This window comes from Melanotaenia boesemani, chromosome 19, assembly GCF_017639745.1.
Source record: "Melanotaenia boesemani isolate fMelBoe1 chromosome 19, fMelBoe1.pri, whole genome shotgun sequence".
Lineage (NCBI taxonomy): Eukaryota > Metazoa > Chordata > Actinopteri > Atheriniformes > Melanotaeniidae > Melanotaenia > Melanotaenia boesemani.
This window is the reverse complement of record NC_055700.1, coordinates 30,434,862-30,461,700: the sequence shown is the minus strand read 5'-3', so window position 1 is coordinate 30,461,700 and position 26,839 is coordinate 30,434,862. Positions and strand designations below refer to the sequence as shown.

The following is a 26,839-nucleotide window of genomic DNA, read 5'->3' as shown; positions in this document are numbered from 1 at the left end:
CAGCCATAAATACCAGACAAGTCCCACAGCTGCTGCTATCCCAAAGGTATAATCTGTAAAAACTTCATGTCAAAATCCTCCCCGAAATTTTGATCTCATCCGATCCGTCCATATATGAGGCAGAACCACGAGCCCACACGGAGCTGTGGAAGTTATATGTGGTCTTCTCTCCTCAGCCCGGGATGTAAATATATCTTTTAATTATTTATAATAAGTTAGAAGCTGAAATCAAACACAGGCCAAAGTGTGGACTGATTTTAGGTCGAAGGCACAGGTATGAACTCGTGAGCTTCAGCTGCAACTAAAAATGAGAAAATAAGTCACTTATTGAGTGATTGCATTAAAAATAGATTTAAAAAATATTAAGAAATGTTGTCGGACCAATAGATTAAAACCTAACAATTTCCAGTTCAGGATTTTCCAAACAGATCAACAAAGTGAGCGACTGCTCCAGAATCAGCTGATCGGTGTGATTGTTATAATCCAACAACATACACGTTCCAGGTTCATATTCTCTTGTAAACATGTGCTTCATGATTTCAATTTAATATGGATTTACAGCATCTCCTGCACGGCGTACCGCGGCGAGGTGAGGATGGCAGAGGCCGAACCGGACGCCTCGCCGTGAGCCGAGCGGTTGGCGAGCTCACAGTCTGGCTCTGGGAGTTTGATCCAGCAGCGTCCTCATGTCCAGCAGGGCGTCCTCCACGGCCTGGGCCAGAAGTCCTGCGTTCGTCTCTTTACAGCTGTTGAACGATGACACGGCAAAGTTGATGTGATCGTTCATGGGATTGTAGCACACGCCGTAGCCGTTGGGTACCACTGGGCCAAAACACATGACGCAGTCGGTCTGGGACGGAACCTTCAGAGGAAAACAGATGGAGGCGTTTTGCTTCATCTGGAGTCAGACTGGACATGAACGTCTCTGTTAGTTCGGGCTGTCGGTGCGTTTGAAAGGAACGTACCTGACTTGTAGACAGCTGGTAGTGCAAGGCTTTGGCGTAGGCGGGATCTTTAAAGATGGCGGGCACAGAAAGCTTTTCCTCTACGGCCTGCATCTTCAGGCCCAGCAGGTGTCGGTCGATGGCCTGGCCGCTGATCGCCTGGCAGGAAACACACAAGTCCTTTAACCTCACCGGCGGCCATTACTGTTTAATTTAACTGCTGGAGGGAAGCAGGAACACAGCCACGCACCAGAAAGACAAAAAAAGGTGGAGTAGAAGAAGAGGAAGGAGGACGAGAGGAAGAAGCAATAGAATAGTGAGTAGAAAGAAGAAAGAAGTAAAAGCATTAAAAAGGAGAAGGAAGAAAAAAAAGGATGAGATAAAGAGGGAGGAGGAGGCGGAGAAGAAGAAGTATGGGAGTAAAAAAGAAGAAAAGGAGTAAAAGAAAAGTGTGAAAGAGGAGGAAGGAGATGAAGTAAAAGTGGTAGAATAATCACAATAAGAAAAGGAAGAAGAGAGAAGAATGAGGAGTAGAAAAAGAAAACGAGTAGAAGAAATAGGAGTCGTAAAAGAAGAAAAGAAGTGGGAGAAAAGAGGAAGGAGGAATGAAGCAAAGAAGGAGTAGAAGAAAAGTACACGATGAGGACAGAGGAGGAGGACTAGAAGAGGTCTGAGCCATCTGGCTGTCCTGGCCGTGTGAAGACTCACCATATTGGTGTAGGATCTGTGTGCTTTCACAGCTTTCTCCATCAGATCCACCTTCTCTGAGCTCTGTGTGAAGAACATGAGACATGAGCTGAGAGAGCGTCTCCTTTCTGACATCACATTCACCAGGACTCATTCTGCTGAGCAAAATGTAAAACCAGAACACAACCATGTCATCCAGCCAGGGCTGGGCCATATGGAAGAAGAAAACAGATCACCATTGATGTTTTTCATGTTGTCCAATCTCCATTTTTAATCACCATTTTTTAATACTGTCAGTTTTAAAGAAACTAGAGATTAGTTCAAGATTTTACTAACATACAAAGTAAATACTACCGTGGGCTCACCACCTGCAGGAGGGGACATAGGGGTCAGGTGCATTGTGAGCTGGGCGGCTGCCAGAGGCGGGGACCCTGGCGGTCTGATCCTCGGCTGCAGAAGCTAGCTCTAGGGACGTGGAATGTCACCTCTCTGGCGGGGAAGGAGCCTGAGCTTGTACGCGAGGTTGAGCGGTTCCGGCTAGATATAGATGGACTCACCTCGACACACGGCTTGGGCTCTGGAACCACTGCCCTTGAGAGGGGCTGGACCCTCTTCCATTCTGGAGTTGCTCCCGGTGAGAGGCGCCGAGCAGGTGTGGGCATGCTCATTGCCCCCCCGACTTGGCGCTTGTACGTTGGGGTTTACCCCGGTGGACAAAAGGGTAGCCTCCCTCCGCCTAAGAGTAGGGGGACGGGTCCTGACTGTTGTTTGTGCTTATGCACCAAATAGCAGTTCAGAGTACCCACCCTTTTTGGAGTCCTTGGAGGGGGTGTTGGAGAGCACTCCTTCTGGGGACTCCCTCGTTCTGCTGGGGGACTTCAATGCTCACGTGTGCAATGACAGCGAGACCTGGAGGGGCGTGATTGGGAGGAACGGCCCCCCCTGATCTAAATCCGAGTGGTGTTTTGTTGTTGGACTTCTGTGCTCGTCATGGACTGTCCATAACGAACACCTTGTTCAGACATAAGAGTGTCCACATGTGCACTTGGCACCAGGACACTCTAGACCGCAGTTTGATGATTGACTTTGTAGTCGTGTCGTCAGACTTGCGGCCGCATGTTCTGGACACTCGGGTGAAGAGAGGGGCGGAGCTGTCAACTGATCACCACCTGGTGGTGAGTTGGCTTAGATGGTGGGGGAGGATGCCGGTCAGGCCTGGCAGACCCAAGCATGTTGTGAGGGTCTGCTGGGAACGTCTGGAAGAGTCCCCTGTCAGAAAGAGTTTCAACTCCCATCTCCGGCAGAGCTTCAACCATGTCCCGGGTGAGGAAGGGGACATTGAGTCCGAGTGGGCCGTGTTCCGTGCCTCTATTGTTGAGGCGGAGGAAGCAGAGTCTGGTGTAGCTGGTGCTGGTTTTCCCATCTCTGGGGCTGAGGTCGCTGAGGTGGTTAAAAAGCTCCTCGGTGGCAGGGCCCCGGGGGGCAAAGAGGTCCGCCAAGAATTCCTTAAGGCTCTGGATGCTGTAGGGCTGTCTTGGCTGACATGCCTCTGCAGCATCGTGTGGACATCGGGGACAGTTCCCCTGGACTGGCAGACTGGGGTGGTGGTCCCCCTCTTCAAAAAGGGGGACCGGAGGGTGTGCTCCAACTACAGGGGGATCACACTCCTCAGCCTCCCCGGTAAGGTCTATTCAGGGGTGCTGGAAAGGAGGATTCGTCAGATAGTCGAACCTCGGATTGAGGAGGAGCAGTGTGGGTTTCGTCCCGGTCGTGGAAGAGTGGACCAGCTCTACACCCTCTTCAGGGTCTTTGAGGGGGCATGGGAGTTCGCTCAACCAGTCTACATGTGCTTTGTGGACTTGGAGAAGGCATTCGAACGTGTCCCCCGGGAAATCTTTGGGGGGGGGGGAGTACTCCGGGAATATGGAGTGTACTGCATACAGTAGTAGCAGCATACAGTAGTATGTAATGCATACAGTAGTAGCAGCACACAGTAATATGCACTGCATGCAGTAGTATGTACTGCATACAGTAGCAGCAGAATGTTATCTTTGACCATGCTGTGCACTAATACATTTATTTATATATACATACGTGATCGCACTTGACTGATGAAGGTACCCCCGAAGCCCCAGTGTAAATCAAACTGTAGAAAAACTTTTATTCCTCTTTGAATGCTGCTTGTACAGCACAATGGCTGCAAATGACCAAAACATTGACTGCTGTAGAGCTAATCCACTAGCAGCAGCAAACCACTAGTAAAGCTAAACAGCTAGCAGCGGCTAAACAGCTAGTAGAGCTAAAGTGCTAGTAGCGGATAAATTGCGAGGTTTACTTGGTGCCAAACTGGCAGACTGTGTGGACTGCTTGCAGTTTCATGCTTTCTGTGTAATCACTGAGGTGGTTTTCCTTTAATTGATTAAACAGATTTGCTGTGTTGCTGGTTTTATGGGAATCCAGTCGCTGACATACCTTGCATCGGCTACACGTCTTTCTGGAGAAACCCAAATCACTGCCACACATCCGATGCTGAGAAACTTGCTGTCATTGCGCACATTTCTGCCATGTCTGATCGAGTAAGTAGGCTCACAGCTGATCGGAGTAATCGATTGTAGAAGATAACCAACATCTCCGATGATGAAACTGAGACATTTCACCATGTGATGGAAAATATGAGCTGATAGTGAATCTGATGCAGCAATACGTCTGGAAAAAGTTGGAACAGGAGCAGGAAAAGGCTGGAAAAGTACCTGGTACAAACCAGAAACACCTGGAGAAGCATTTGGCCTTTTCTAAGTTTTGACCTCTAGCCTTGTCCTGTGCGCACAGAGATTCCTTCTGTTTCTCTCAATCTTCTGATGATATTCTACACTGTAGATGGTGGATCTTCAAAGTCTGAGGAACATTTTTCTGAAATTGTTCCACAGTTTTAGATCCAGTTTGTCTCAGATTGGTGAAGCTCTGTCCATCTTTCCATCTGAGAGACTCTGCCTCTCTGAAATGCTCCTTTTATACCAGTCATGTTACTGACCTGTTGCCAGGTGACCTGGTTAGTTGTCAGTTAGTTCCCCAACATTTTTGGAATTGACATTGTAGATGGGCATCAGGACACTTAACAGGATGGTCTAATGTCCAAATGACGCAACTCCAGCTCAGCTGCTTTGTGGCGCCACCGTGCATCAGAAACGTCTTCTTGGCTTTATTCCAGCCATAGAGGAGCATTATTTTTCTTCTTTTCACACACACATAGAACTTTCTGCTCACTGGTTGATCTTTGGCTGCTCCTGATTGGACATTACCGTCAATCTAAGCTCTCTGATTGGTGGAAAGTCTGACAGGAAGTGGCTTCATCATCATGTCCAGGTCTAAATAGAGGTCTCTTAGCAACATAGTAGTGATGGTGATGTTTTTATGGTGAAATGTGATAAATAATGCTGTTATCATGGATCATTGTGGATTTACCAGATAGAGTCTCTGAATAAAACTACATTTAGTGGCTGGATTGTAAACCTCCTGGACGGGACAGAAATGCTGGAAAACTTCTGTAGATCATCTAAAGGGTTAAATAACCATCACATTTACCCCACAGAGCTACACACCACCGCTGCTGGTGGTGGAGGAGAGAGACCTGATGGAGGTTTAAGGGATAAAGTTAACCTGGTTGCAGACCTGTTTACTGGGGTCATCAAAGGCCTTGACAAAGGAAGCCGAGGCACTTGAGGTGGATCGGATCGTGTCTGTGCGGCCCAGCCGGTACATTCGCAACGAGGCGCTTTCATATGTGGCACAGCATCGCTGGTACATCCTGCCAGCAGACATGAAGACACACTGAGGGAACTAATGATCTTAGTTTCTAAAAAAGAAGTATTACTTGTACTTTTAACTTCAGCCCTCATCAGGTTGATGGTGTTGATCATCTCACCTGTAGTAGGCCAGCTGGAGAGCCATCTGGATGAAGGCATCAGGACTCATCTTGTAAGCTTTTGGGACATTTTTTCCGAAGTGGCCAAATACTATAACCTTCATGTCCAGGTCCTGAGCCAGCCTGAGGAGGCAGAGCCGGAGGTCAGGACAGGGACGCCACTCAGTCTTAGAAAGATTCTGTAAACTAGGCTCACTTGTTCATGCTGACTTTGGCCTCCTCGATGTCCTTCTTTATCTCAGCTGTGATGTTGAACTGCAGTCTACGAGGTGTGGGCAAAGAAGCCATGGCAGCCTGAACCGCCTCAGACTTCCTCCTGTTAACAGGGAAGAGATGCTACATGAGAAAGAGGCGTTTCTGAGCACGTTCTTCCGACAAACCTGTGGATTTCTTACGTGTATTCCACCACATGGTCGATCAAGGCCACGATGGGCGGCCCCTCGGCTGGGGCGTGCTCGTAGTTTGCGCCGCATGTCCCGTCTTCGCCGATGATAAACTGAGTAAAAGATGACGAGCAAGAAAAAGGAATTCATTCCTCTTCTGCTTTAAAAATAGATTAAATATTACAGAAAAATCTGTTTCGTAAAGAAAGCCACAAAGACTTGTTCAATATGTCTATGATCAATTCTTTTACAGCATAAACAAAGTAAAATAAAAACAAAGTAAACAAATTAAAACTAAAACAAGACTAAAATAAAAAAGTAAAAATGAGATAAAACAAAACTTAAACAAAGAAAATAATTCAAATAAAAAGCAAAAAAGATAAATTAAAACAAAAAAATAAAGGAAAAATATTAAACTCAAAAATAGTCATAAAAATAGTCAAATAAATTGAAATAAAACTAAATAAAAGAAATAAAATAAACTGCATGAATCTGAGACAATGCTCATCCTAAACTCTATGGTTAAAAATGTTACTGTTTTTACAGTTTGAGTTAAAATGTCTGGAATGGGATCTGAGACAAGCTGGGAAAAGTTTAGATGAAGCAGCATGAAGCGGCATGAAGTAGCATGAAGCAGCATGAAGTAGCATGAAGCAGCATGAAGCAGCATGAAGTAGCATGAAGCAGCATGAAGTAGCATGAAGCAGCATGAAGCAGCATGAAGCAGCACGAAGCAGCACGAAGCAGCACGAAGTAGCACGAAGCAGCACGAAGTAGCACGAAGCAGCACGAAGTAGCACGAAGTAGCATGAAGTAGCATGAAGTAGCAAGAAGTAGCATGAAGTAGCAAGAAGCAGCATGAAGTAGCGTGAAGCAGCATGAAGTAGCATGAAGCAGCATGAAGTAGCATGAAGCAGCGTGAAGCAGCATGAAGTAGCGTGAAGCAGCATGAAGTAGCGTGAAGCAGCATGAAGTAGCGTGAAGCAGCATGAAGTAGCATGAAACAGCATGAAGCAGCATGAAGTAGCGTGAAGCAGCATGAAGTAGCATGAAGCAGCATGAAGCAGCATGAAGTAGCAAGAAGCAGCATGAAGTAGCATGAAGCAGCATGAAGTAGCATGAAGCAGCATGAAGTAGCATGAAGTAGCATGAAGTAGCAAGAAGCAGCATGAAGTAGCATGAAGCAGCATGAAGTAGCATGAAGCAGCATGAAGTAGCATGAAGCAGCATGAAGTAGCGTGAAGCAGCATGAAGTAGCATGAAGCAGCATGAAGTAGCGTGAAGCAGCATGAAGTAGCGTGAAGCAGCATGAAGTAGCATGAAGCAGCATGAAGTAGCATGAAGTAGCAAGAAGCAGCATGAAGTAGCGTGAAGCAGCATGAAGTAGCGTGAAGCAGCATGAAGTAGCATGAAGCAGCATGAAGTAGCATGAAACAGCATGAAGCAGCATGAAGTAGCATGAAGCAGCATGAAGCAGTACTCTGCAGGTAGCACAGAGGTTGAACCAACTGAGCAGAACCCGCCAGCCCGAGCCAAACGCTGGAAGGTTGCTGCATCAGCGTTTCTGTCCTGGATCATGGCTGACATCTCAGTGGAGGATGGCGAGGCGGTCACCTGCAGCGTCTTGTCGAACCAGCGGTTCCCGCTGTTTCCCCGGATGCCTCCTCCATGCAGCATCTGGATGGCAGCCCGGCTTCGGTACGTCTCGTCGGCAACCTGAGGCATTGCTCCGTCCAAGCACAACGTAAAAATGCTCCTTTGGATGGCGCCAACGGACTCTTTATTGGTCTTATCTAGACACACAACGTTCAGGTACACTTAGAAACACAGCAGATCTGAGATCTGACCAGATACAGACTTGTTTTCCTATAGATTGTTATACACACCTTCCAACTCATCTGTTCATCAGACCTGTTATTCTCCCATGATTAGTTACATCACTCATCACACACGTTTCTAGTGCTGAACATTCGAGGTGCTGATAGACGAATGGAGATCCTGAACGGGACGATTCTGAATGGATGCAGTTGTGTCATATAATTTAAATTCAAAGTAAAACGAGGTTGACAGCTGTTTCTCCCGTTTCAGATGGATAATAAAGTTTAGCGCTTAGAACAAAGAGTTGCATGCAGGATGAAGGACAGATGCGGTACCTGCAGCATGGCGGAGGGAAACGCCAGATAAAAACCTACAAAGTGAAAAAGCCCATGTCTGCCAACATTTAGGATTTCATGAGGTGCTTTGAAAGCTTCAACTGGACGAGGCCCATGACTTCTCTAAAGCTCCTCATATAAGTGTTAAATATGTTGGTAGCATGATTAATATGATTAGCATGCTGAGCGTTAGCTTGGAATGACAATAAATAATTAACTGTATGTTTAGAAAGGCTAGCCTCATGTTTATGGATATGCAGACGGACGGAAAGGCAGACGGACGGAAACTCAGACGGACGGAAACGCAGTCGGACGGAAACGCAGTCGGACGGACACGCAGTCGGACGGACACGCAGTCGGACGGAAACGCAGTCGGACGGAAACTCAGACGGATGGAAAGGCAGTCGGAAGAAAGTGGCTGAATCAGCTCATGCAACTCTACGAAGTTTTTCCACTCCAATTTAATGATTTTTGTTTGTTTTTTGAGCAAAAATGTTTTTTGCTTAAAGTGGGAAAATGCTCAGACCATGGGGGTGAAGTTGTGCAGTAAAAAGAAGCCATGTTACGGCTGCTCCACGGTTTCGTTCCGGCCTCCACAGCACAACAACTGACACCAGGAGCATGTCGGACGTGGATCCAGGTACGCAGCTCCCGTGAAGCCAATTCGCCAATTCAACAAACGTCTTGTTTTCCATAATGAAAACAAAAAAAACAGCACTGAGACCCCCTGACCGTTAATGGTGTAATGTTTATATTATGCAATCTCAAATCTGCACGGAGGCTTTTATTTTGAAATTTGCTGGCTGCTGTACTGATCCTGTATCTGATTTCCTCTCCGGCCCAATCTGAACCATTGAGCTGCGTTCTGGACGTGATGGAGGTCGGTACGAAACCGCAGCACAGCCGGAATGCGGTGGAAACTGGCCGTAAAACTGGAAGCGCTGTTCCCACCCAGAAGCTAGTTATTCATTTACTTGTTTGTTTTATTTTCATCAAAATGTTATTTAACTATTTACTAATCAGATTTTCTGGTCTATTCTTGATGTTAGTCAGTATTTACTGACATCGTCTCTAAAGCTGGGCTTACACTAGGGCTGGGCAATTAATCTAATTTTAATGGCAATTACGATCTGGGTTTTCAACGATCATAAAAATGAAATGGTCCGATTATTTTTGTCCTTCAATTTGTGCTGTTTTCAAATCGAGCGCAGCTGTCATTGCAGTGCTTTACTGCAGACTCCTCCCACAACCGCTTTAGTTATATTCAGAACGAGTTGCAGACAACTGGACACACGGGAGGCGGAGTCGCTCTTACGCTGATGCTTTTTATCCGTGTTGACCAGCCCAGGTCTAAAGTTTTTGACAGCTAAGAACAGCTCAGACATCCAAGACATTTAAACTGTTTAAACCAGTTTACTACTTCGGTGCACAGCTTGAATGTTGTCGCCTGAGCGTCATCAGATCTGAGTCAAGTCTTCCCAAACTGGGTCTCCTGTGCTCCAAAAACAGCAAACAAACTACCTGCTCCTCCAGCATGACCAACAAGTGTCTGCTTCTGACGGTACTGGGCATCACATCTAATACATCTTATTAGAAGCCGTCCCTCACATCCAGAACGACCTCACTCACCGCTGACGAGCCTGAGGTAGGCCTTCCCCCAGCAGTCCCGGTGCTGGGTGGTGAGGATGCCAACAGGCTCGGCCTCTGTCTCTGAGGAAGCGCTGCAGATCTTCTCCAGCTGAACTAGGAGCTGATCTGCCGTCAGCGGAGTCCCGTTGCTGTTGTACACTTCCAGCTGAAAGAACTTTCCACATGGAAGACGGAGAGTTAGCCTGCTGTGCTGACTCAGTATGGGTGACACAGATATGGGGTTTAAAACGAAGTCCCTCACCTGGAAGTTATGCACCACAGTGATGTGTCTGGGAGGGTTCGAGCTCTTGGCGTGGTTCACCACAGAGTCTTTCTTCAAACCAGGGATGCGACAGGATGACAGCACTTCATAATACTGGTTCATGCACAGAGGCTTCCCTCCAAGGTACTCCACTGGTAGAGTTTCACTGGAAAACATGCAGGATGAGGACGCAGGACATGACAAACACATCCGAAGCTAAATGATTTCATTGCTGGAGGATAGAAGCACCTCGAAGCTGTAACAGGTGAAATGACTTTTTTAAGTTTAACACGTACTTGTCGATCATTGTCTTGAAGTCCAGAACACCAGCGATGAGTTTAGCAGCAAACCTGAAGACAAAGAAGACGATAATTTACTAAGGCTGAATGATTTACTTACTAAACATTACTTTACCAAAACATTACTAAACCTAATCCATGGCTTTTAATCCCAGTATAAACCAGTCTGTAACAGCTTTTAATCCCAGTATAAACCAGTCTGTAACAGCTTTTAATCCCAGTATAAACCAGTCTGTAGCAGCTTTTAATCCCAGTATAAACCAGTCTGTAACAGCTTTTAATCCCAGTGTAAACCAGTCTGTAGCAGCTTTTAATCCCAGTATAAACCAGTCTGTAACAGCTTTTAATCCCAGTATAAACCAGTGTGTAGCAGCTTTTAATCCCAGTATAAACCAGTCTGTAACAGCTTTTAATCCCAGTATAAACCAGTTTGTAGCAGCTTTTAATCCCAGTATAAACCAGTCTGTAACAGCTTTTAATCCCAGTATAAACCAGTTTGTAGCAGTGTTTAATCCCAGTATAAACCAGTCTGTAGCAGCTGTTAATCCCAGTATAAACCAGTCTGTAACAGCTTTTAATCCCAGTATAAACCAGTGTGTAGCAGCTTTTAATCCCAGTATAAACCAGTCTGTAACAGCTTTTAATCCCAGTATAAACCAGTTTGTAGCAGCTTTTAATCCCAGTATAAACCAGTCTGTAACAGCTTTTAATCCCAGTATAAACCAGTTTGTAGCAGTGTTTAATCCCAGTATAAACCAGTCTGTAGCAGCTGTTAATCCCAGTATAAACCAGTCTGTAGCAGATTTTAATTCCAGTATAAACCAGTGTGTAGCAGCTTTTAATCCCAGTATAAACCAGTCTGTAACAGCTTTTAATCCCAGTATAAACCAGTTTGTAGCAGTGTTTAATCCCAGTATAAACCAGTCTGTAGCAGCTTTTAATCCCAGTATAAACCAGTCTGTAGCAGCTGTTAATCCCAGTATAAACCAGTCTGTAACAGCTTTTAATCCCAGTATAAACCAGTGTGTAGCAGCTTTTAATCCCAGCATAAACCAGTCTGTAACAGCTTTTAATCCCAGTATAAACCAGTTTGTAGCAGCTTTTAATCCCAGTATAAACCAGTCTGTAACAGCTTTTAATCCCAGTATAAACCAGTTTGTAGCAGTGTTTAATCCCAGTATAAACCAGTCTGTAGCAGCTGTTAATCCCAGTATAAACCAGTCTGTAGCAGATTTTAATCCCAGTATAAACCAGTCTGTAGCAGCTTTTAATCCCTGTATAAACCAGTCTGTAGCAGCTTTTAATCCCAGTATAAACCAGTCTGTAACAGCTTTTAATCCCAGTATAAACCAGTTTGTAGCAGCTTTTAATCCCAGTGTAAACCAGTCTGTAACAGCTTTAAATCCCAGTATAAACCAGTCTGTAACAGCTTTTAATCCCAGTGTAAACCAGTCTGTAACAGCTTTTAATCCCAGTATAAACCAGTCTGTAACAGCTTTTAATCCCAGTATAAACCAGTCTGCAGCCGCTTTTAATCCCAGTATAAACCAGTTTGTAGCAGCTTTTAATCCCAGTATAAACCAGTCTGTAACAGCTTTTAATCCCAGTATAAACCAGTTTGTAACAGCTTTTAATCCCAGTATAAACCAGTCTGTAACAGCTTTTAATCCCAGTATAAACCAGTTTGTAACAGCTTTTAATCCCAGTATAAACCAGTCTGTAACAGCTTTTAATCCCAGTATAAACCAATCTGTAACAGCTTTTCATCCCAGTATGAACCAGTCTGTAGCAGCTTTTAATCCCAGTATAAACCAGTCTGTAACAGCTTTTAATCCCAGTATAAACCAGTGTGTAGCAGCTTTTAATCCCAGTATAAACCAGTCTGTAACAGCTTTTAATCCCAGTATAAACCAGTTTGTAGCAGCTTTTAATCCCAGTATAAACCAGTCTGTAACAGCTTTTAATCCCAGTATAAACCAGTTTGTAGCAGTGTTTAATCCCAGTATAAACCAGTCTGTAGCAGCTGTTAATCCCAGTATAAACCAGTCTGTAACAGCTTTTAATCCCAGTATAAACCAGTGTGTAGCAGCTTTTAATCCCAGTATAAACCAGTCTGTAACAGCTTTTAATCCCAGTATAAACCAGTTTGTAGCAGCTTTTAATCCCAGTATAAACCAGTCTGTAACAGCTTTTAATCCCAGTATAAACCAATTTGTAGCAGTGTTTAATCCCAGTATAAACCAGTCTGTAGCAGCTGTTAATCCCAGTATAAACCAGTCTGTAGCAGATTTTAATTCCAGTATAAACCAGTGTGTAGCAGCTTTTAATCCCAGTATAAACCAGTCTGTAACAGCTTTTAATCCCAGTATAAACCAGTTTGTAGCAGTGTTTAATCCCAGTATAAACCAGTCTGTAGCAGCTTTTAATCCCAGTATAAACCAGTCTGTAGCAGCTGTTAATCCCAGTATAAACCAGTCTGTAACAGCTTTTAATCCCAGTATAAACCAGTGTGTAGCAGCTTTTAATCCCAGTATAAACCAGTCTGTAACAGCTTTTAATCCCAGTATAAACCAGTTTGTAGCAGCTTTTAATCCCAGTATAAACCAGTCTGTAACAGCTTTTAATCCCAGTATAAACCAGTTTGTAGCAGTGTTTAATCCCAGTATAAACCAGTCTGTAGCAGCTGTTAATCCCAGTATAAACCAGTCTGTAGCAGATTTTAATCCCAGTATAAACCAGTCTGTAGCAGCTTTTAATCCCTGTATAAACCAGTCTGTAGCAGCTTTTAATCCCAGTATAAACCAGTCTGTAGCAGCTTTTAATCCCAGTATAAACCAGTCTGTAACAGCTTTTAATCCCAGTATAAACCAGTTTGTAGCAGCTTTTAATCCCAGTATAAACCAGTCTGTAACAGCTTTAAATCCCAGTATAAACCAGTCTGTAACAGCTTTTAATCCCAGTGTAAACCAGTCTGTAACAGCTTTTAATCCCAGTATAAACCAGTCTGTAACAGCTTTTAATCCCAGTATAAACCAGTTTGTAGCAGCTTTTAATCCCAGTATAAACCAGTCTGTAACAGCTTTTAATCCCAGTATAAACCAGTTTGTAACAGCTTTTAATCCCAGTATAAACCAGTCTGTAACAGCTTTTAATCCCAGTATAAACCAGTTTGTAACAGCTTTTAATCCCAGTATGAACCAGTCTGTAACAGCTTTTAATCCCAGTATAAACCAATCTGTAACAGCTTTTCATCCCAGTATGAACCAGTCTGTAGCAGCTTTTAATCCCAGTATAAACCAGTCTGTAACAGCTTTTAATCCCAGTATAAACCAGTCTGTAATAGCTTTTAATCCCAGTATAAACCAGTCTGTAGCAGCTTTTAATCCCAGTATAAACCAGTGGTTAGCAGCTTTTAATCCCAGTAGAAACCAGTCTGTAACAGCTTTTAATCCCAGTATAAGCCAGTCTGTAACAGCTTTTAATCCCAGTATAAACCAATCTGTAACAGCTTTTCATCCCAGTATAAACCAGTCTGTAGCAGCTTTTAATCCCAGTATAAACCAGTCTGTAACAGCTTTTAATCCCAGTATAAACCAGTCTGTAACAGCTTTTAATCCCAGTATAAACCAGTCTGTAGCAGCTTTTAATCCCAGTATAAACCAGTGTGTAGCAGCTTTTAATCCCAGTATAAACCAGTCTGTAACAGCTTTTAATCCCAGTATAAGCCAGTCTGTAACAGCTTTTAATCCCAGTATAAACCAGTCTGTAGCAGCTGTTAATCCCAGTATAAACCAGTCTGTAGCAGATTTTAATCCCAGTATAAACCAGTCTGTAACAGCTTTTAATCCCAGTATAAACCAGTGTGTAGCAGCTTTTAATCCCAGTATAAACCAGTCTGTAACAGCTTTTAATCCCAGTATAAACCAGTTTGTAGCAGCTTTTAATCCCAGTATAAACCAGTCTGTAACAGCTTTCAATCCCAGTATAAACCAGTTTGTAGCAGTGTTTAATCCCAGTATAAACCAGTCTGTAGCAGCTGTTAATCCCAGTATAAACCAGTCTGTAGCAGATTTTAATTCCAGTATAAACCAGTGTGTAGCAGCTTTTAATCCCAGTATAAACCAGTCTGTAACAGCTTTTAATCCCAGTATAAACCAGTTTGTAGCAGTGTTTAATCCCAGTATAAACCAGTCTGTAGCAGCTTTTAATCCCAGTATAAACCAGTCTGTAGCAGCTGTTAATCCCAGTATAAACCAGTCTGTAACAGCTTTTAATCCCAGTATAAACCAGTGTGTAGCAGCTTTTAATCCCAGTATAAACCAGTCTGTAACAGCTTTTAATCCCAGTATAAACCAGTTTGTAGCAGCTTTTAATCCCAGTATAAACCAGTCTGTAACAGCTTTTAATCCCAGTATAAACCAGTTTGTAGCAGTGTTTAATCCCAGTATAAACCAGTCTGTAGCAGCTGTTAATCCCAGTATAAACCAGTCTGTAGCAGATTTTAATCCCAGTATAAACCAGTCTGTAGCAGCTTTTAATCCCTGTATAAACCAGTCTGTAGCAGCTTTTAATCCCAGTATAAACCAGTCTGTAACAGCTTTTAATCCCAGTATAAACCAGTTTGTAGCAGCTTTTAATCCCAGTATAAACCAGTCTGTAACAGCTTTAAATCCCAGTATAAACCAGTCTGTAACAGCTTTTAATCCCAGTGTAAACCAGTCTGTAACAGCTTTTAATCCCAGTATAAACCAGTCTGTAACAGCTTTTAATCCCAGTATAAACCAGTCTGCAGCCGCTTTTAATCCCAGTATAAACCAGTTTGTAGCAGCTTTTAATCCCAGTATAAACCAGTCTGTAACAGCTTTTAATCCCAGTATAAACCAGTCTGTAACAGCTTTTAATTCCAGTATAAACCAGTCTGTAACAGCTTTTAATCCCAGTATAAACCAATCTGTAACAGCTTTTCATCCCAGTATAAACCAGTCTGTAGCAGCTTTTAATCCCAGTATAAACCAGTCTGTAACAGCTTTTAATCCCAGTATAAACCAGTCTGTAACAGCTTTTAATCCCAGTATAAACCAGTCTGTAGCAGCTTTTAATCCCAGTATAAACCAGTGGTTAGCAGCTTTTAATCCCAGTAGAAACCAGTCTGTAACAGCTTTTAATCCCAGTATAAGCCAGTCTGTAACAGCTTTTAATCCCAGTATAAACCAATCTGTAACAGCTTTTCATCCCAGTATAAACCAGTCTGTAGCAGCTTTTAATCCCAGTATAAACCAGTCTGTAACAGCTTTTCATCCCAGTATAAACCAGTCTGTAGCAGCTTTTAATCCCAGTATAAACCAGTCTGTAACAGCTTTTAATCCCAGTATAAACCAGTCTGTAACAGCTTTTAATCCAAGTATAAACCAGTCTGTAGCAGCTTTTAATCCCAGTATAAACCAGTGTGTAGCAGCTTTTAATCCCAGTATAAACCAGTCTGTAACTGCTTTTAATCCCAGTATAAGCCAGTCTGTAACAGCTTTTAATCCCAGTATAAACCAGTCTGTAGCAACGTTTAATCCCAGTATAAACCAGTCTGTAGCAGCTTTTAATCCCAGTATAAACCAGTCTGTAGCAGCTTTTAATCCCAGTATAAACCAGTTTGTAGCAGCTTTTAATTACAGTATAAACCAGTCTGTAACAGCTTTTAATCCCAGTATAAACCAGTTTGTAGCAGCTTTTAATCCCAGTATAAACCAGTCTGTAACAGCTTTTAATCCCAGTATAAACCAGTCTGTAGCAGCTTTTAATCCCAGTATAAACCAGTCTGTAGCAGCTTTTAATCCCAGTATAAACCAGTCTGTAACAGCTTTTAATCCCAGTGTAAACCAGTCTGTAACAGCTTTTAATCCCAGTATAAACCAGTTTGTAGCAGCTTTTAATCCCAGTATAAACCAGTCTGTAACAGCTTTTAATCCCAGTATAAACCAGTTTGTAGCAGTGTTTAATCCCATTATAAACCAGTCTGTAGCAGCTTTTAATCCCAGTATAAACCAGTCTGTAGCAGCTTTTAATCCCAGTATAAACCAGTCTGTAGCAGCTTTTAATCCCAGTATAAACCAGTCTATAACAGCTTTTAATCCCAGTATAAACCAGTCTGTAGCAGCTTTTAATCCCAGTATAAACCAGTCTGTAGCAGCTTTTAATTCCAGTATAAACCAGTCTGTAGCAGCTTTTAATCCCAGTATAAACCAGTCTGTAAAAGCTTTTAATCCCAGTATAAACCAGTCTGTAACAGCTTTTAATCCCAGTATAAACCAGTTTGTAGCAGCTTTTAATCCCAGTATAAACCAGTCTGTAACAGCTTTTAATCCCAGTATAAACCAGTTTGTAGCAGTGTTTAATCCCAGTATAAACCAGTCTGTAGCAGCTTTTAATCCCAGTATAAACCAGTCTGTAGCAGCTTTTAATCCCAGTATAAACCCGTCTGTAACAGCTTTTAATCCCAGTATAAACCAGTGTGTAGCAGCTTTTAATCCCAGTATAAACCAGTCTGTAACAGCTTTTAATCCCAGTATAAACCAGTTTGTAGCAGTGTTTAATCCCAGTATAAACCAGTCTGTAGCAGCTGTTAATCCCAGTATAAACCAGTCTGTAACAGCTTTTAATCCCAGTATAAATCAGTGTGTAGCAGCTTTTAATCCCAGTATAAACCAGTCTGTAACAGCTTTTAATCCCAGTATAAACCAGTCTGTAGCAGCTTTTAATCCCAATATAAACTAGTCTGTAACAGCTTTTAATCCCAGTGTAAACCGGTCTGTAGCAGCTTTTAATCCCAGTATAAACCAGTCTGTAGCAGCTTTTAATCCCAGTATAAACCAGTCTGTAGCAGCTTTTAATCCCAGTATAAACCAGTCTGTAGCAGCTTTTAATCCCAGTATAAACCAGTCTGTAACAGCTTTTAATCCCGGTATAAACTAGTCTGTAGCAGCTTTTAATCCCAGTATAAACCAGTCTGTAGCAGCTTTTAATCCCAGTATAAACCAGTCTGTAGCAGCTTTTAATCCCAGTATAAACCAGTCTGTAGCAGCTTTTAATCGCAGTATAAACCAGTCTGTAACAGCTTTTAATCCCAGTATAAACCAGTCTGTAGCAGCTTTTAATCCCAGTATAAACCAGTCTGTAACAGCTTTTAATCCCAGTATAAACCAGTCTGTAACAGCTTTTAATCCCAGTATAAACCAGTCTCTAACAGCTTTTAATCCCAGTATAAACCAGTCTGTAGCAGCTATTAATCCCAGTATAAACAAACAATAATCGTATCGTATAGAGAGAATGAATGAATGAATGAATGAATGAATGAATGAATGAATGAATGAATGAAAGTTGTCTAGGCTGCCTAAATCCGTATTCACAAAAACAATATAAACTACCACAGTACTACATGATACATAAAGAAACTAGGATAATGACCAAGCCCAGGACGGCCAAAGACAGAGCAGCGGCCCACTCAGACCAGAGCCGACGGGTCCCCAGACTGGAGCCCCCAGCGCGACGGGGCAGGGGCAGATAGAGAGGTTTGTGAGTTCTGGGGGAATAGTAAAACATCATCAGCATAAAGGCTTATTTTATGAAATATATTTTTGGACTGAATGACTTTAATAGCTTGATTTTGTCTAATTGCAGCGGCTAGCGGTTTAATAAATATAGCAAAAAGTGAGGGGGATAGTGGACAACCTTGTCTGGTACCCCTTTGTAAATATTTTTTACTTAACTCGTTCAAAAGCTTTCTCTGCATCTAAAGAAACTATTATTGTTTCCAGGTTATTGATGGTAGAATAATCTATTACATTAATTAGTCTTCGCATGTTAACAGAGGAATATCTGCCCTTTATAAAGCCTGTTTGATGTGTATAATGAGAGGAGTTACTTTCTCTAACCTACCAGCTAATGCTTTGCAAATTATTTTAAGGTCTGCATTTATCAGTGATATGGGTCTGTAGCTAGATGGTATTGTTGGGTCTTTACCTGGTTTTAATAGTACAGTAATGGTGGCAGAGTTTATTTTTGGGGGTAAGTAACCATTTTCCTGTATTTGTGTCACCATTTTGAAAAATGTAGGGGCCAGTGTTGACCAGAATTCTTTATAGAACTCTGCTAGGAAGCCATCCGGACCTGGGGCTTTTTTACAGGGCATATGTTTAAGGGCTTCATGTAGCTCCTCCACTGTGAGGGGGGGAATCTAAGGCCGTGACTTGTTCCTGCTGTAAACCTGGAAGATCTATGTTGTTAAGAAAATGATGGATATCATTGTCTGATGGATCTAAGTGTGATGTATACAGAGTTTTATAGAAATCTGTAAAGATGTTGTTTATTGCATCTGCGTCATGCTTAATATTACCTACTGAATCTTTAACAGTTGATATGGTAGATTTTTCCTTATTTATTTTTAACTGGTTAGCTAAAAATCTTCCGGATTTATTACTGTGGGTGTGTCCCAAACCGCGCACTTCTATACTTCGGACACTACATTTAAGTGCTTAGTGCGCTGACAAAGAAATTTCAGTAAAAACTCAGTGCACTGAAAGTACCCGGATGCTGCCCTAAACTCGGCCAAAAATTCTAGTGCGAAACGATGGACACTACACGCACTAAACTTGCTGACGTAGCGGAAGGGGAGGGACTTTCAACCAGTTTTTCAGAGCTGGCAGCCACCGACTCAGCGGTACCAATGCAGGCGGAGAGTATTTTCTACTGTATGAAGTTATTTGATCGTAATTCTAATATAAACTGCAGCATGCTTCTTATCTCTTCTATCCCTGATGACAGTTATGGATCTGATCATTTGTTGGAGGCTGCAGTAGAGTTAGCAACGTAAATGTTAGCAGTTTTATAGCCGATTTTGCGGATGTAGATGGGCTATAAGTGTTAAAAATGATTAATGCTATAGGTTCCGTATGTTTATTCATGATTGTTGAACCTCCAGATTAAGCACTGCGGGGTCTCTGGCGTAAACGAAATGGTCCTTGATCTGAAAACTGATCTGGAAACACCGCTGGTTAGAGAACCGGTCCGTTTCCATGGTACCGCTGACGAACCCGTAGCTGATTGTACATCACTTTAGATAAGCGTCTGCAAAGTACCCATAAAGTACATAATAATGTTTGCTTTTATATAAACTTCCATTTTGTGTTCACCGTAGGTCACTGTGGCATCAAACTACCGAGCCAGCAGTGGCACTGAGGCATTTACCACCTGCGGGCTAGGACGCTGCTGTGGAGAAGAGGAGGCGGCAAGAGAGAAATGATTTAATAAAAAGTTTAAATAAAATGTTTTCTGCATCCCTGTTTTAGCGTCTTCATTACTGCATTTCATATTTTAAATGATGGTTTCTAGTATAATCGGTTTCCTGTTGCAGACGTGAACGTATCAGTGTAAACACCAATAAAACACATGTATAATGTAACATACTTTAATTCAGTTAAGATATCTTTGCTTATTTAAAAGCTGTTTTTCAGTGTTTTAAATTGCACTTTATACTAACAGGTATGGGGGAGACACGCAAAGACACATGAACGTGTGCTGATGGTTTCTATTGTTATCATAGATTAATACAGTGGAGGCCACGGTTCTTTGTTAATGAGGAATTTTAAAGGCATTTAATAGCATAAAAGTATGATGACATAAAAACACGTATGTTAACGTGATTTTGGAAGAAAAAAAAAAAGTATATTAACGGAGCGGCGCTGCTAAGCTGGTACATCACTACCAGTAAGTGCAAAACGTTAGTGTTCAATTTGGATCAGGACTTACCCACAAAGTGTCACTACAGAAGGTAGTGCTTAGTGTGCACTACGCACTACCTTCCAGTGCACTCATGTAAGTGCGCGGTTTGAGACACACTCTGTGTTCAAATGTCTCCAAGCGTAATCTTTGCACCAGAAATTCTGTTCTCTTGTTAATTATTTCATTTAATTCCAGTTTAGCTTCCTTATTTGGGTCATCGTTGGTTCATCTGGTGAAGCACTGTAGGCGTCCTCTAATGATTTAATTCTTATTTCTAATTCTAATATTTTTTCTTTTTTTTATGTGATGTAAAAGAGATAATATTGCCTCACATTACCACCTTCTCTGCTTCCCACAGAACACATGCTGAGACTCCTGGTTTGTCATTGTTTTCTAAGTATATAGCCCATTCTTTTGTGAAGTAGCTGATAAAGTCGGGATCTTTAAGCAACGCTGTATTAAATCTCCAGCTTTTAGTCGGTGGTGTGATTCTCGTGTTCCTCAAAGTAAAGGAAACTGGGGCATGGTCGCTGATAGTGATGGGGTGAATCTGGGTCTCTGAAATCTCACTTACCAAAGAGCTGCTAACCAGAAAATAATCTAGCCTAGAGTATGAATGGTGAACTGAGGAAAAGAAGGTGTACTCTCTGATATTAGGGTGATAAGACCGCCATATATCGCAAAGTCCAAAATCTTCCATATATTGTTTTACAGTGTTTGTGGATTTCCAGTTTCGATGGTTTACAGTGTTACTAGATCTATCAGCTGAGCCCAGAACCATGTTAAAATCCCCTCCTGCGATCAGTGTGCTATCTGTGTGTTCAGAAAGTGATGTGAAGAAAGAGTGAAAGAAGGAGGGATCGTCAACATTTGGGCCATATAAGTTAGCTAAGCATAACTTCATATTTTGAATAGATAATTTTACTATGATCAATCTCCCTTCTGGATCTGTGATAACGCTGATTTCTGTGAATGTTATTTTTCTATTTATCAGAATGGCCACCCCTCTCTGTCTGGAGTTACAACAGGCTGAGTAAACATGAGGAAACTGGGTTGTAGAGAGGGCATTAACTGATGTTTTTGTCATATGAATCTCCTGTAAGAACACAATGTCTGCCTGCAGATCATTTAATCTATTAAAGATTTTTAGTCTCTTCTCTCTGGTCCCAGCTCCGTGCACATTCCAAGTGATTTATCTAAGTATGAAAAAAGAAAATGAACCCATAAAAAATAAGTCCATATTTGTGAACTTTAGAAACTGGCAGTATTATTGTCTATTGTCAACAAACATTAAACTCTGTGACTTTAGCCCAGTGAGTCTGATTAGCGTTTATAACACCTGTGCAAAGTGTGCATTGTGTGGATACATATCTGAGGTCAGTAGAGCCAGGGAGTGGTGTTATGGTCACGATGTAGCTGTCCATTAACGTAAAGCTTGTCCACCGAGATGACTGCGCGGGCTCCTCCGTCCAGGAATTTTCTCCTGATGGGGAACAAGATCTTGCGACGCTCCAGGATTTCTCTGAGAAATTGATCGCTCATACTAAGGTCAGTCCCACAAAGCTGTCTGCCACAACGCTTCACCTCTTCTTTTTCTTTGTGGAGAACGAATTTAGCTTCTATCGGCCTGGGTCTGCCCTCCGGTTTTTTTTTCCTATGCGGTGAACTCGATGAAAGGAGATGGCTTTTACCTTTTCCTTTTTTTTTTTTTTAACAGCTGCCTCTGTATCTTCCTCCACCTGCTCAGGGATCCCTGAAATAACTAAGTTATTTCTCATGCTACGAGCCTGAAGGCTGGGACTAATTCTTTCATTTTTTTATTTTCCTCTAATAGTCGGCTTACTCCTTCAGTAAGGCTTTCCACCGAGTCTCTGAGGGCCTTGTTCTCCGTAGCAACAGCTTCCACCTGCTTTTGGCTTTATTCCAAATGTTCTTTTAAAGACTGAAACTCACGATGAAGAACTTCCAGCAGGGAGAGCCGGGCATCGAGGCTGGATAGCTTCCCGTCGTATCGCTGCTGGTTGGAGAAACTGGGCTGGTAGCTTCGGGGGAACCCGCCGGGCGAACCCTTTTGTAGCAGGAGCCGGTTTTGGAGGTCGTCATCGCAGCGTTGTTGGACTTCCCCATCAGGATCCACTGGAAGCTTTCATGAATGAAACCGTCGGGCTGGTGAGATCTTCTTCGCTGTGATCCAGAGTGACCGGGTTGGTGTGGTTTGGAATATCGAACTTTTTTTCTTGCCTCCATTAGTCAGGCTGTATGGCGTTTGTTTCAGTAGCGCGCCATGTTGATCTTGTCGAGTCTCTGTGAGTCTGAGATCTTCCCCTTTTGGACCTCACGACAGGAAATAAACTCTGCCCCCGGTAGTGGATGCTGCCATTGACCTGTCCCCGGCTAGCTGAGCCTGCCCTCTAAAATTCACTGAGCGGGCGCCTGCGAAAGCCGGATCCTGTCCCAGAGAGGGGCGTGTCCAGGCTCCACTCATGAACATTTAAAGGTTCAGAAACAGCCGTTCTCAGTAGAGGAAGTCTGGAACGGCTGAGATGAAGGACCACGGCTGAATTTGGGGTAAAACACTTTGAAAACAACGTTGTTGGACCTCTGAATGCCGCATGAAATTGTTAAAAATATGTGTAATATGGGACATTGTATAATATGGGGACACTGTTGGACATTTTCTCTGACATCAGATTTACAATGATCTCATATTTTCATGTTACACAGAGACCCAACAGTTTTGGAACCAGATTGTTCATGAAGCATAAAATAACACGACGCACGTCAAATATTCTACACACTGTAATGTCTTGAGTTGTGTCTGATCACCTGATTTGCCCCTGCTTATCACTGAAATCCATGCGGGGCAGGACCAACCCAGGGCTTGAATGGACCACCACTGGCATCCGGTACTCAAGATAAGCCACTTGAACCCACCACTCTGACAGCTACAAACACACAGAGAGAGAAGCAGACATAAATCAATCAGGGATGAAGATAACGTGATGAGTAAGACAGAAATCTATTGAAACTAGAACAAGCTCAGTTTGCTTTTCAAGTTATGAAGAGTCAGAGTTTATTCAAGTACAAAAACATGTTTTTGAGTTTACCCAGTTCTCAGTGCCATGCGCTCTCTTTTCAAGGCCTTTCTGCAGCCTCTCTCCAAGCCCACTGGCTTTCTTGAACTCCTCCAGCAGCTGCTTTGTGTGCATCAGTTCATCAGCCTCTACCATGGGCTCCAGAGCCGTGATGTAACGTTCACAGGTCTGCTGCAGAGGGGGGACAGGCAGACATGGCAACCCCCTCTGGTGGGTCAGGTATCTGCCAGCCACACGAGTCGCTGATACGGGCTTGACCAGGTGTCTGGGTCTTACGAACCCACAAGCCTTTGCCATCCCCCCCTTTGGAAGGCACAACATTTTGAGGAAAAAAAAGAAAACGAAGCAGTAAAAGAGGAATTTAACTACATGTTCATATTGTTGCTTTTATTACATGTAAATCTAAATCATGTCAATGTGAACTTTTTATTGACTTTTATTGTTGTACACCATTATGCTTACAGGTACCAGGGATGTTAAACTCAGCTAAAGCATACTAATGTCCAGGTTATTGTAATAGGTACAAGATCACGTGACTACCTCAAACGCAACACAATCACCTGCAGAAAGCAACCTGACATAAAATACAATGGATTTTTTTAAAACTGTTTTTCATCTTTGTTGGATTTATAGTAAAAATATTTAAACATGGTGTGAAAAAGCAGGTCGCCTAAGACAGAATACTACCTGTCAAAGCTGCGGATGATAACTTTATCTAAAATGTACAACATGTTCAAACAAGACAGCCTATTCTGTGTTTGATGCCAAACACAAGTAATGACTTTGGATTCAAAAGCTCAAAGTAAAGTAAATAAGACACCTGCGGTGTTTCTGTCTATTTTTGTTGTTGGCTAATTATCCGCTGTTCACCTTTCACCTACTTGTGTTAGCCGGTGTGAATGTTAGCAACCACCGCTAGCTACCTCGGTTCATTTAAGGCAAACTTTGCTAACCGCTAGCTAACAAACATGCCGTCACCGCCGGGCGTTTGCCGTCTGACACTAACTAATTCATCACCAGGAGTCATTAAAGCTAATACAAGTCGACGAAAGCTGTCGTCAAGTCAATGTCACAAATAATCACAGTCCGCAAAAGTTAGCTTAGCACTATAAACAGACGTTTCAACAAGATATGCGCACTCACCACAGTTCTGCCGCAAATGCCCCACATTCTGCATCCAGAGAAACGCCCACAAACCGACCTGCCAGCGACCCAAGTCCAGCAAAGTCCAGCTCCTCAGGTCGGTCTTAATGCACCGGTACTCAGAAGCACTGACAAGCACGAGAAACAGACCTGATTTCTCAGCTACAGAAGCAGCTGCTCAAATAAAGGACTGGATGAAACGGCTGTCACACGCTCACAAATATGTGCTGCGTGTGTGCAGGGTTAACACTGTTTTTAAACCAACTACATCTAATAAGCTGATGCCACAGAGCTGTATGGATGTAGCATATAGCTATATTACAATATAGCTATTAGCTATATGAGCATATAGCTTTTTATGAACTTTATTTTGTATATATATATATATATATATATATATATATATATATATATATATATATATATATATATATATATGTGTGTGTGTGTGTGTGTGTGTGTGTGTGTGTGTGTGTGTGTGTGTGTTTATGTTTATATTAACCAAAACTACATTAAGAGAAAATAGCAAAATTTGTAATTACATATATATTATATAAAATGTTGATAATTATTTACTTCTTTAACAAGTTCACATAAAACATTGACGCTGTATTTCGCTTACTGACTGGCATTTCGACGGACTGAACATGTGGGGGCAGTAAAGAGCACCAGCCCATTTTAATGCTGCTAAAATAGATACACACGAAGAAGAGTATCCACCTCGCCATGGCGGAAACAGAGCAGCAGACAGGTAATAGCTGAGATGGATGCTTCTGCTCAGAATAAACAAGTTTTATTATTAATTTGCTGAAACGTGTTGAAATGCACGTTACCCCAGCAGATAGCTTTATAACTCAAGCATCACCATCACGGCTAACTAATTCATCCAAAAGGCTCATGCCCACTTCTCTCATATAAAAGCTAAACTCGTCCTCACGTTGGATGGAGCTGCAGCTGAGTTCATTAGTTTATTTACCTGAAGTTGTCCTATAATTATTTTTTGTATTCTTTAACAGACTGTTTACAATCCCCGGTGGTTGGTTTGCTGTCGGAGAAGAGCTGCGTTAGCAAACACGGACATTCAGCGTAGCATCTTTGTGTTTTACTGGTTTATCAGAAGCATCTGTGGGATAAACGGGATTTAGACGTGTGGGTTTATTGGTTTCATGCTAATGTTTGATGCTAACACCGAGAATGTCACAATTCTTTAATAAATACCTCAAAATAATTCATATCTATGTCAAATTAAGATTTGTTGCGAGTTTTTGTTTGGAAATGGGTTTCTGCTGAGATGGATGAGACAGCTGTGAGTCCCTGATCCAGAGCTGTTCAGGGTAGATTGTAACCACATGAAATAAAGCTCATCACTGAGGACAAGATGTCTATTCTCAATGTTGGAGGGAAGCATCAGGCAGAAAATTGTGATCTTAACAAAAGAAAATGATCCCAAAGGGTAAATGAAGATCGCTCCCAACATTTTGGTGGAAACAAGTCCATGAATCTGAAATAAGGATCAGAACAACCTTCAAGGCCTCAGAAATAATCCTAACCCTCAGAAATAATGCAAAAAATCTTGAATTGTACTTAAAAAAAATCAAGACAGAAAAAAGTTTGAAATAAAGTAAATAAATAAAGTTTTTTTAAGTAATTATTAGTTTTTTAAATTAACTACCTAAAGATGAAGAAAACAGTCTGACTTGATCTTGTTAGGATCAGCTCCTGAAGATGAAGCCCCTGCAGTCACTGCCAGCACCACCTACATGGTCCCGAAGAAGGAAATCAGCATGGTGCCTGATATGGGGAAGTGGAAGCGATCCCAGGTGGGTTCCTGCCTTTAGCTGTCTGCACTGTGTCTTTCTGCACCAACATCCGATCAAACTTTATTTATTTGGGGCTTTCACATACCAAGAGGTTCCCTTTTGTATCATAATAATGATACAAAATAAAAGATCAAACAGCAATTAAATCAGCAATCAAAAAGAAAAGAGAAAAGATAGTGCAGAGCCTGGCCACAGGATGGCGCTCTCTGGGGGGATTTAAATTCATTCAGGGTTCTGGCAGACTTCAGAGAGAGGAGGTGACATGGTTTTATTTTTGCGTATAATTTCTGATCAAACTATGGAAGACAAGGAATATAGAGGACGTGTAAGTGGTCTGTTGGTTCCTCACACAGCAGAGGTTATTCTGGAATAAAACTGATGTTTCTCCTTCTTCCAGGCCTACGCTGACTACATAGGCTTCATTCTGACTCTGAACGAAGGCGTGAAGGGAAAGAAGCTCACATGTGAATATAAAGTGTCTGAGGTATGTTGCCTTTGTTATCAGTGGACCTTTAAAGCAGCCACTTGCAGCATTGTTACATATTCCAGCTGTTGGGGATGAACGAGTTTGTTTGGAGGGGGCAGGTTCTGCATTAACTATGTACTCTGGCCTCGGGGGGTCAGAAATGGGGACGTCGTGTGGTCGATGGAGAACATTTTACATAGTGCTTTGTGGATTAGTTGCAGTTGTCTTGGTTGATTTTTTTTAGAGAGACACCTGTAAAAACTCCATT

The 26,839-nt window shown here is 42.3% G+C and overlaps 2 protein-coding genes across 2 annotated transcripts in view; one reads left to right on the top strand and one right to left on the bottom strand.

The window, feature by feature from the left end:
* Positions 1-211: 211 nt before the first annotated feature.
* On the bottom strand, positions 212-24,523 carry LOC121629575 (carnitine O-acetyltransferase-like). Its single transcript, XM_041969216.1, has 14 exons — positions 24,286-24,523; positions 23,155-23,445; positions 22,874-22,992; positions 10,277-10,330; positions 9,981-10,146; positions 9,719-9,893; positions 7,551-7,729; positions 5,949-6,049; positions 5,750-5,869; positions 5,554-5,676; positions 5,301-5,436; positions 1,653-1,715; positions 966-1,103; positions 212-862 (listed from the first exon to the last, which is right to left on the bottom strand). The coding sequence occupies exons 1-14, from the start codon at positions 24,310-24,312 to the stop codon at positions 647-649; spliced, it is 1,908 nt and encodes a 635-aa protein (XP_041825150.1). The 5' UTR covers positions 24,313-24,523; the 3' UTR covers positions 212-646.
* Positions 24,524-24,916: 393 nt separating this feature from the next.
* Positions 24,917-26,839, top strand: part of ptpa (protein phosphatase 2 phosphatase activator) — a 36,127-nt gene continuing 34,204 nt past the window's right edge. Inside the window, exons 1-3 of the mRNA XM_041969217.1 lie at positions 24,917-25,036; positions 25,996-26,105; positions 26,503-26,589. Coding sequence (XP_041825151.1) covers positions 25,012-25,036; positions 25,996-26,105; positions 26,503-26,589 — 222 coding nt within the window. The 5' untranslated portion in view covers positions 24,917-25,011. The remainder of the gene's footprint in view (positions 25,037-25,995; positions 26,106-26,502; positions 26,590-26,839) is intronic.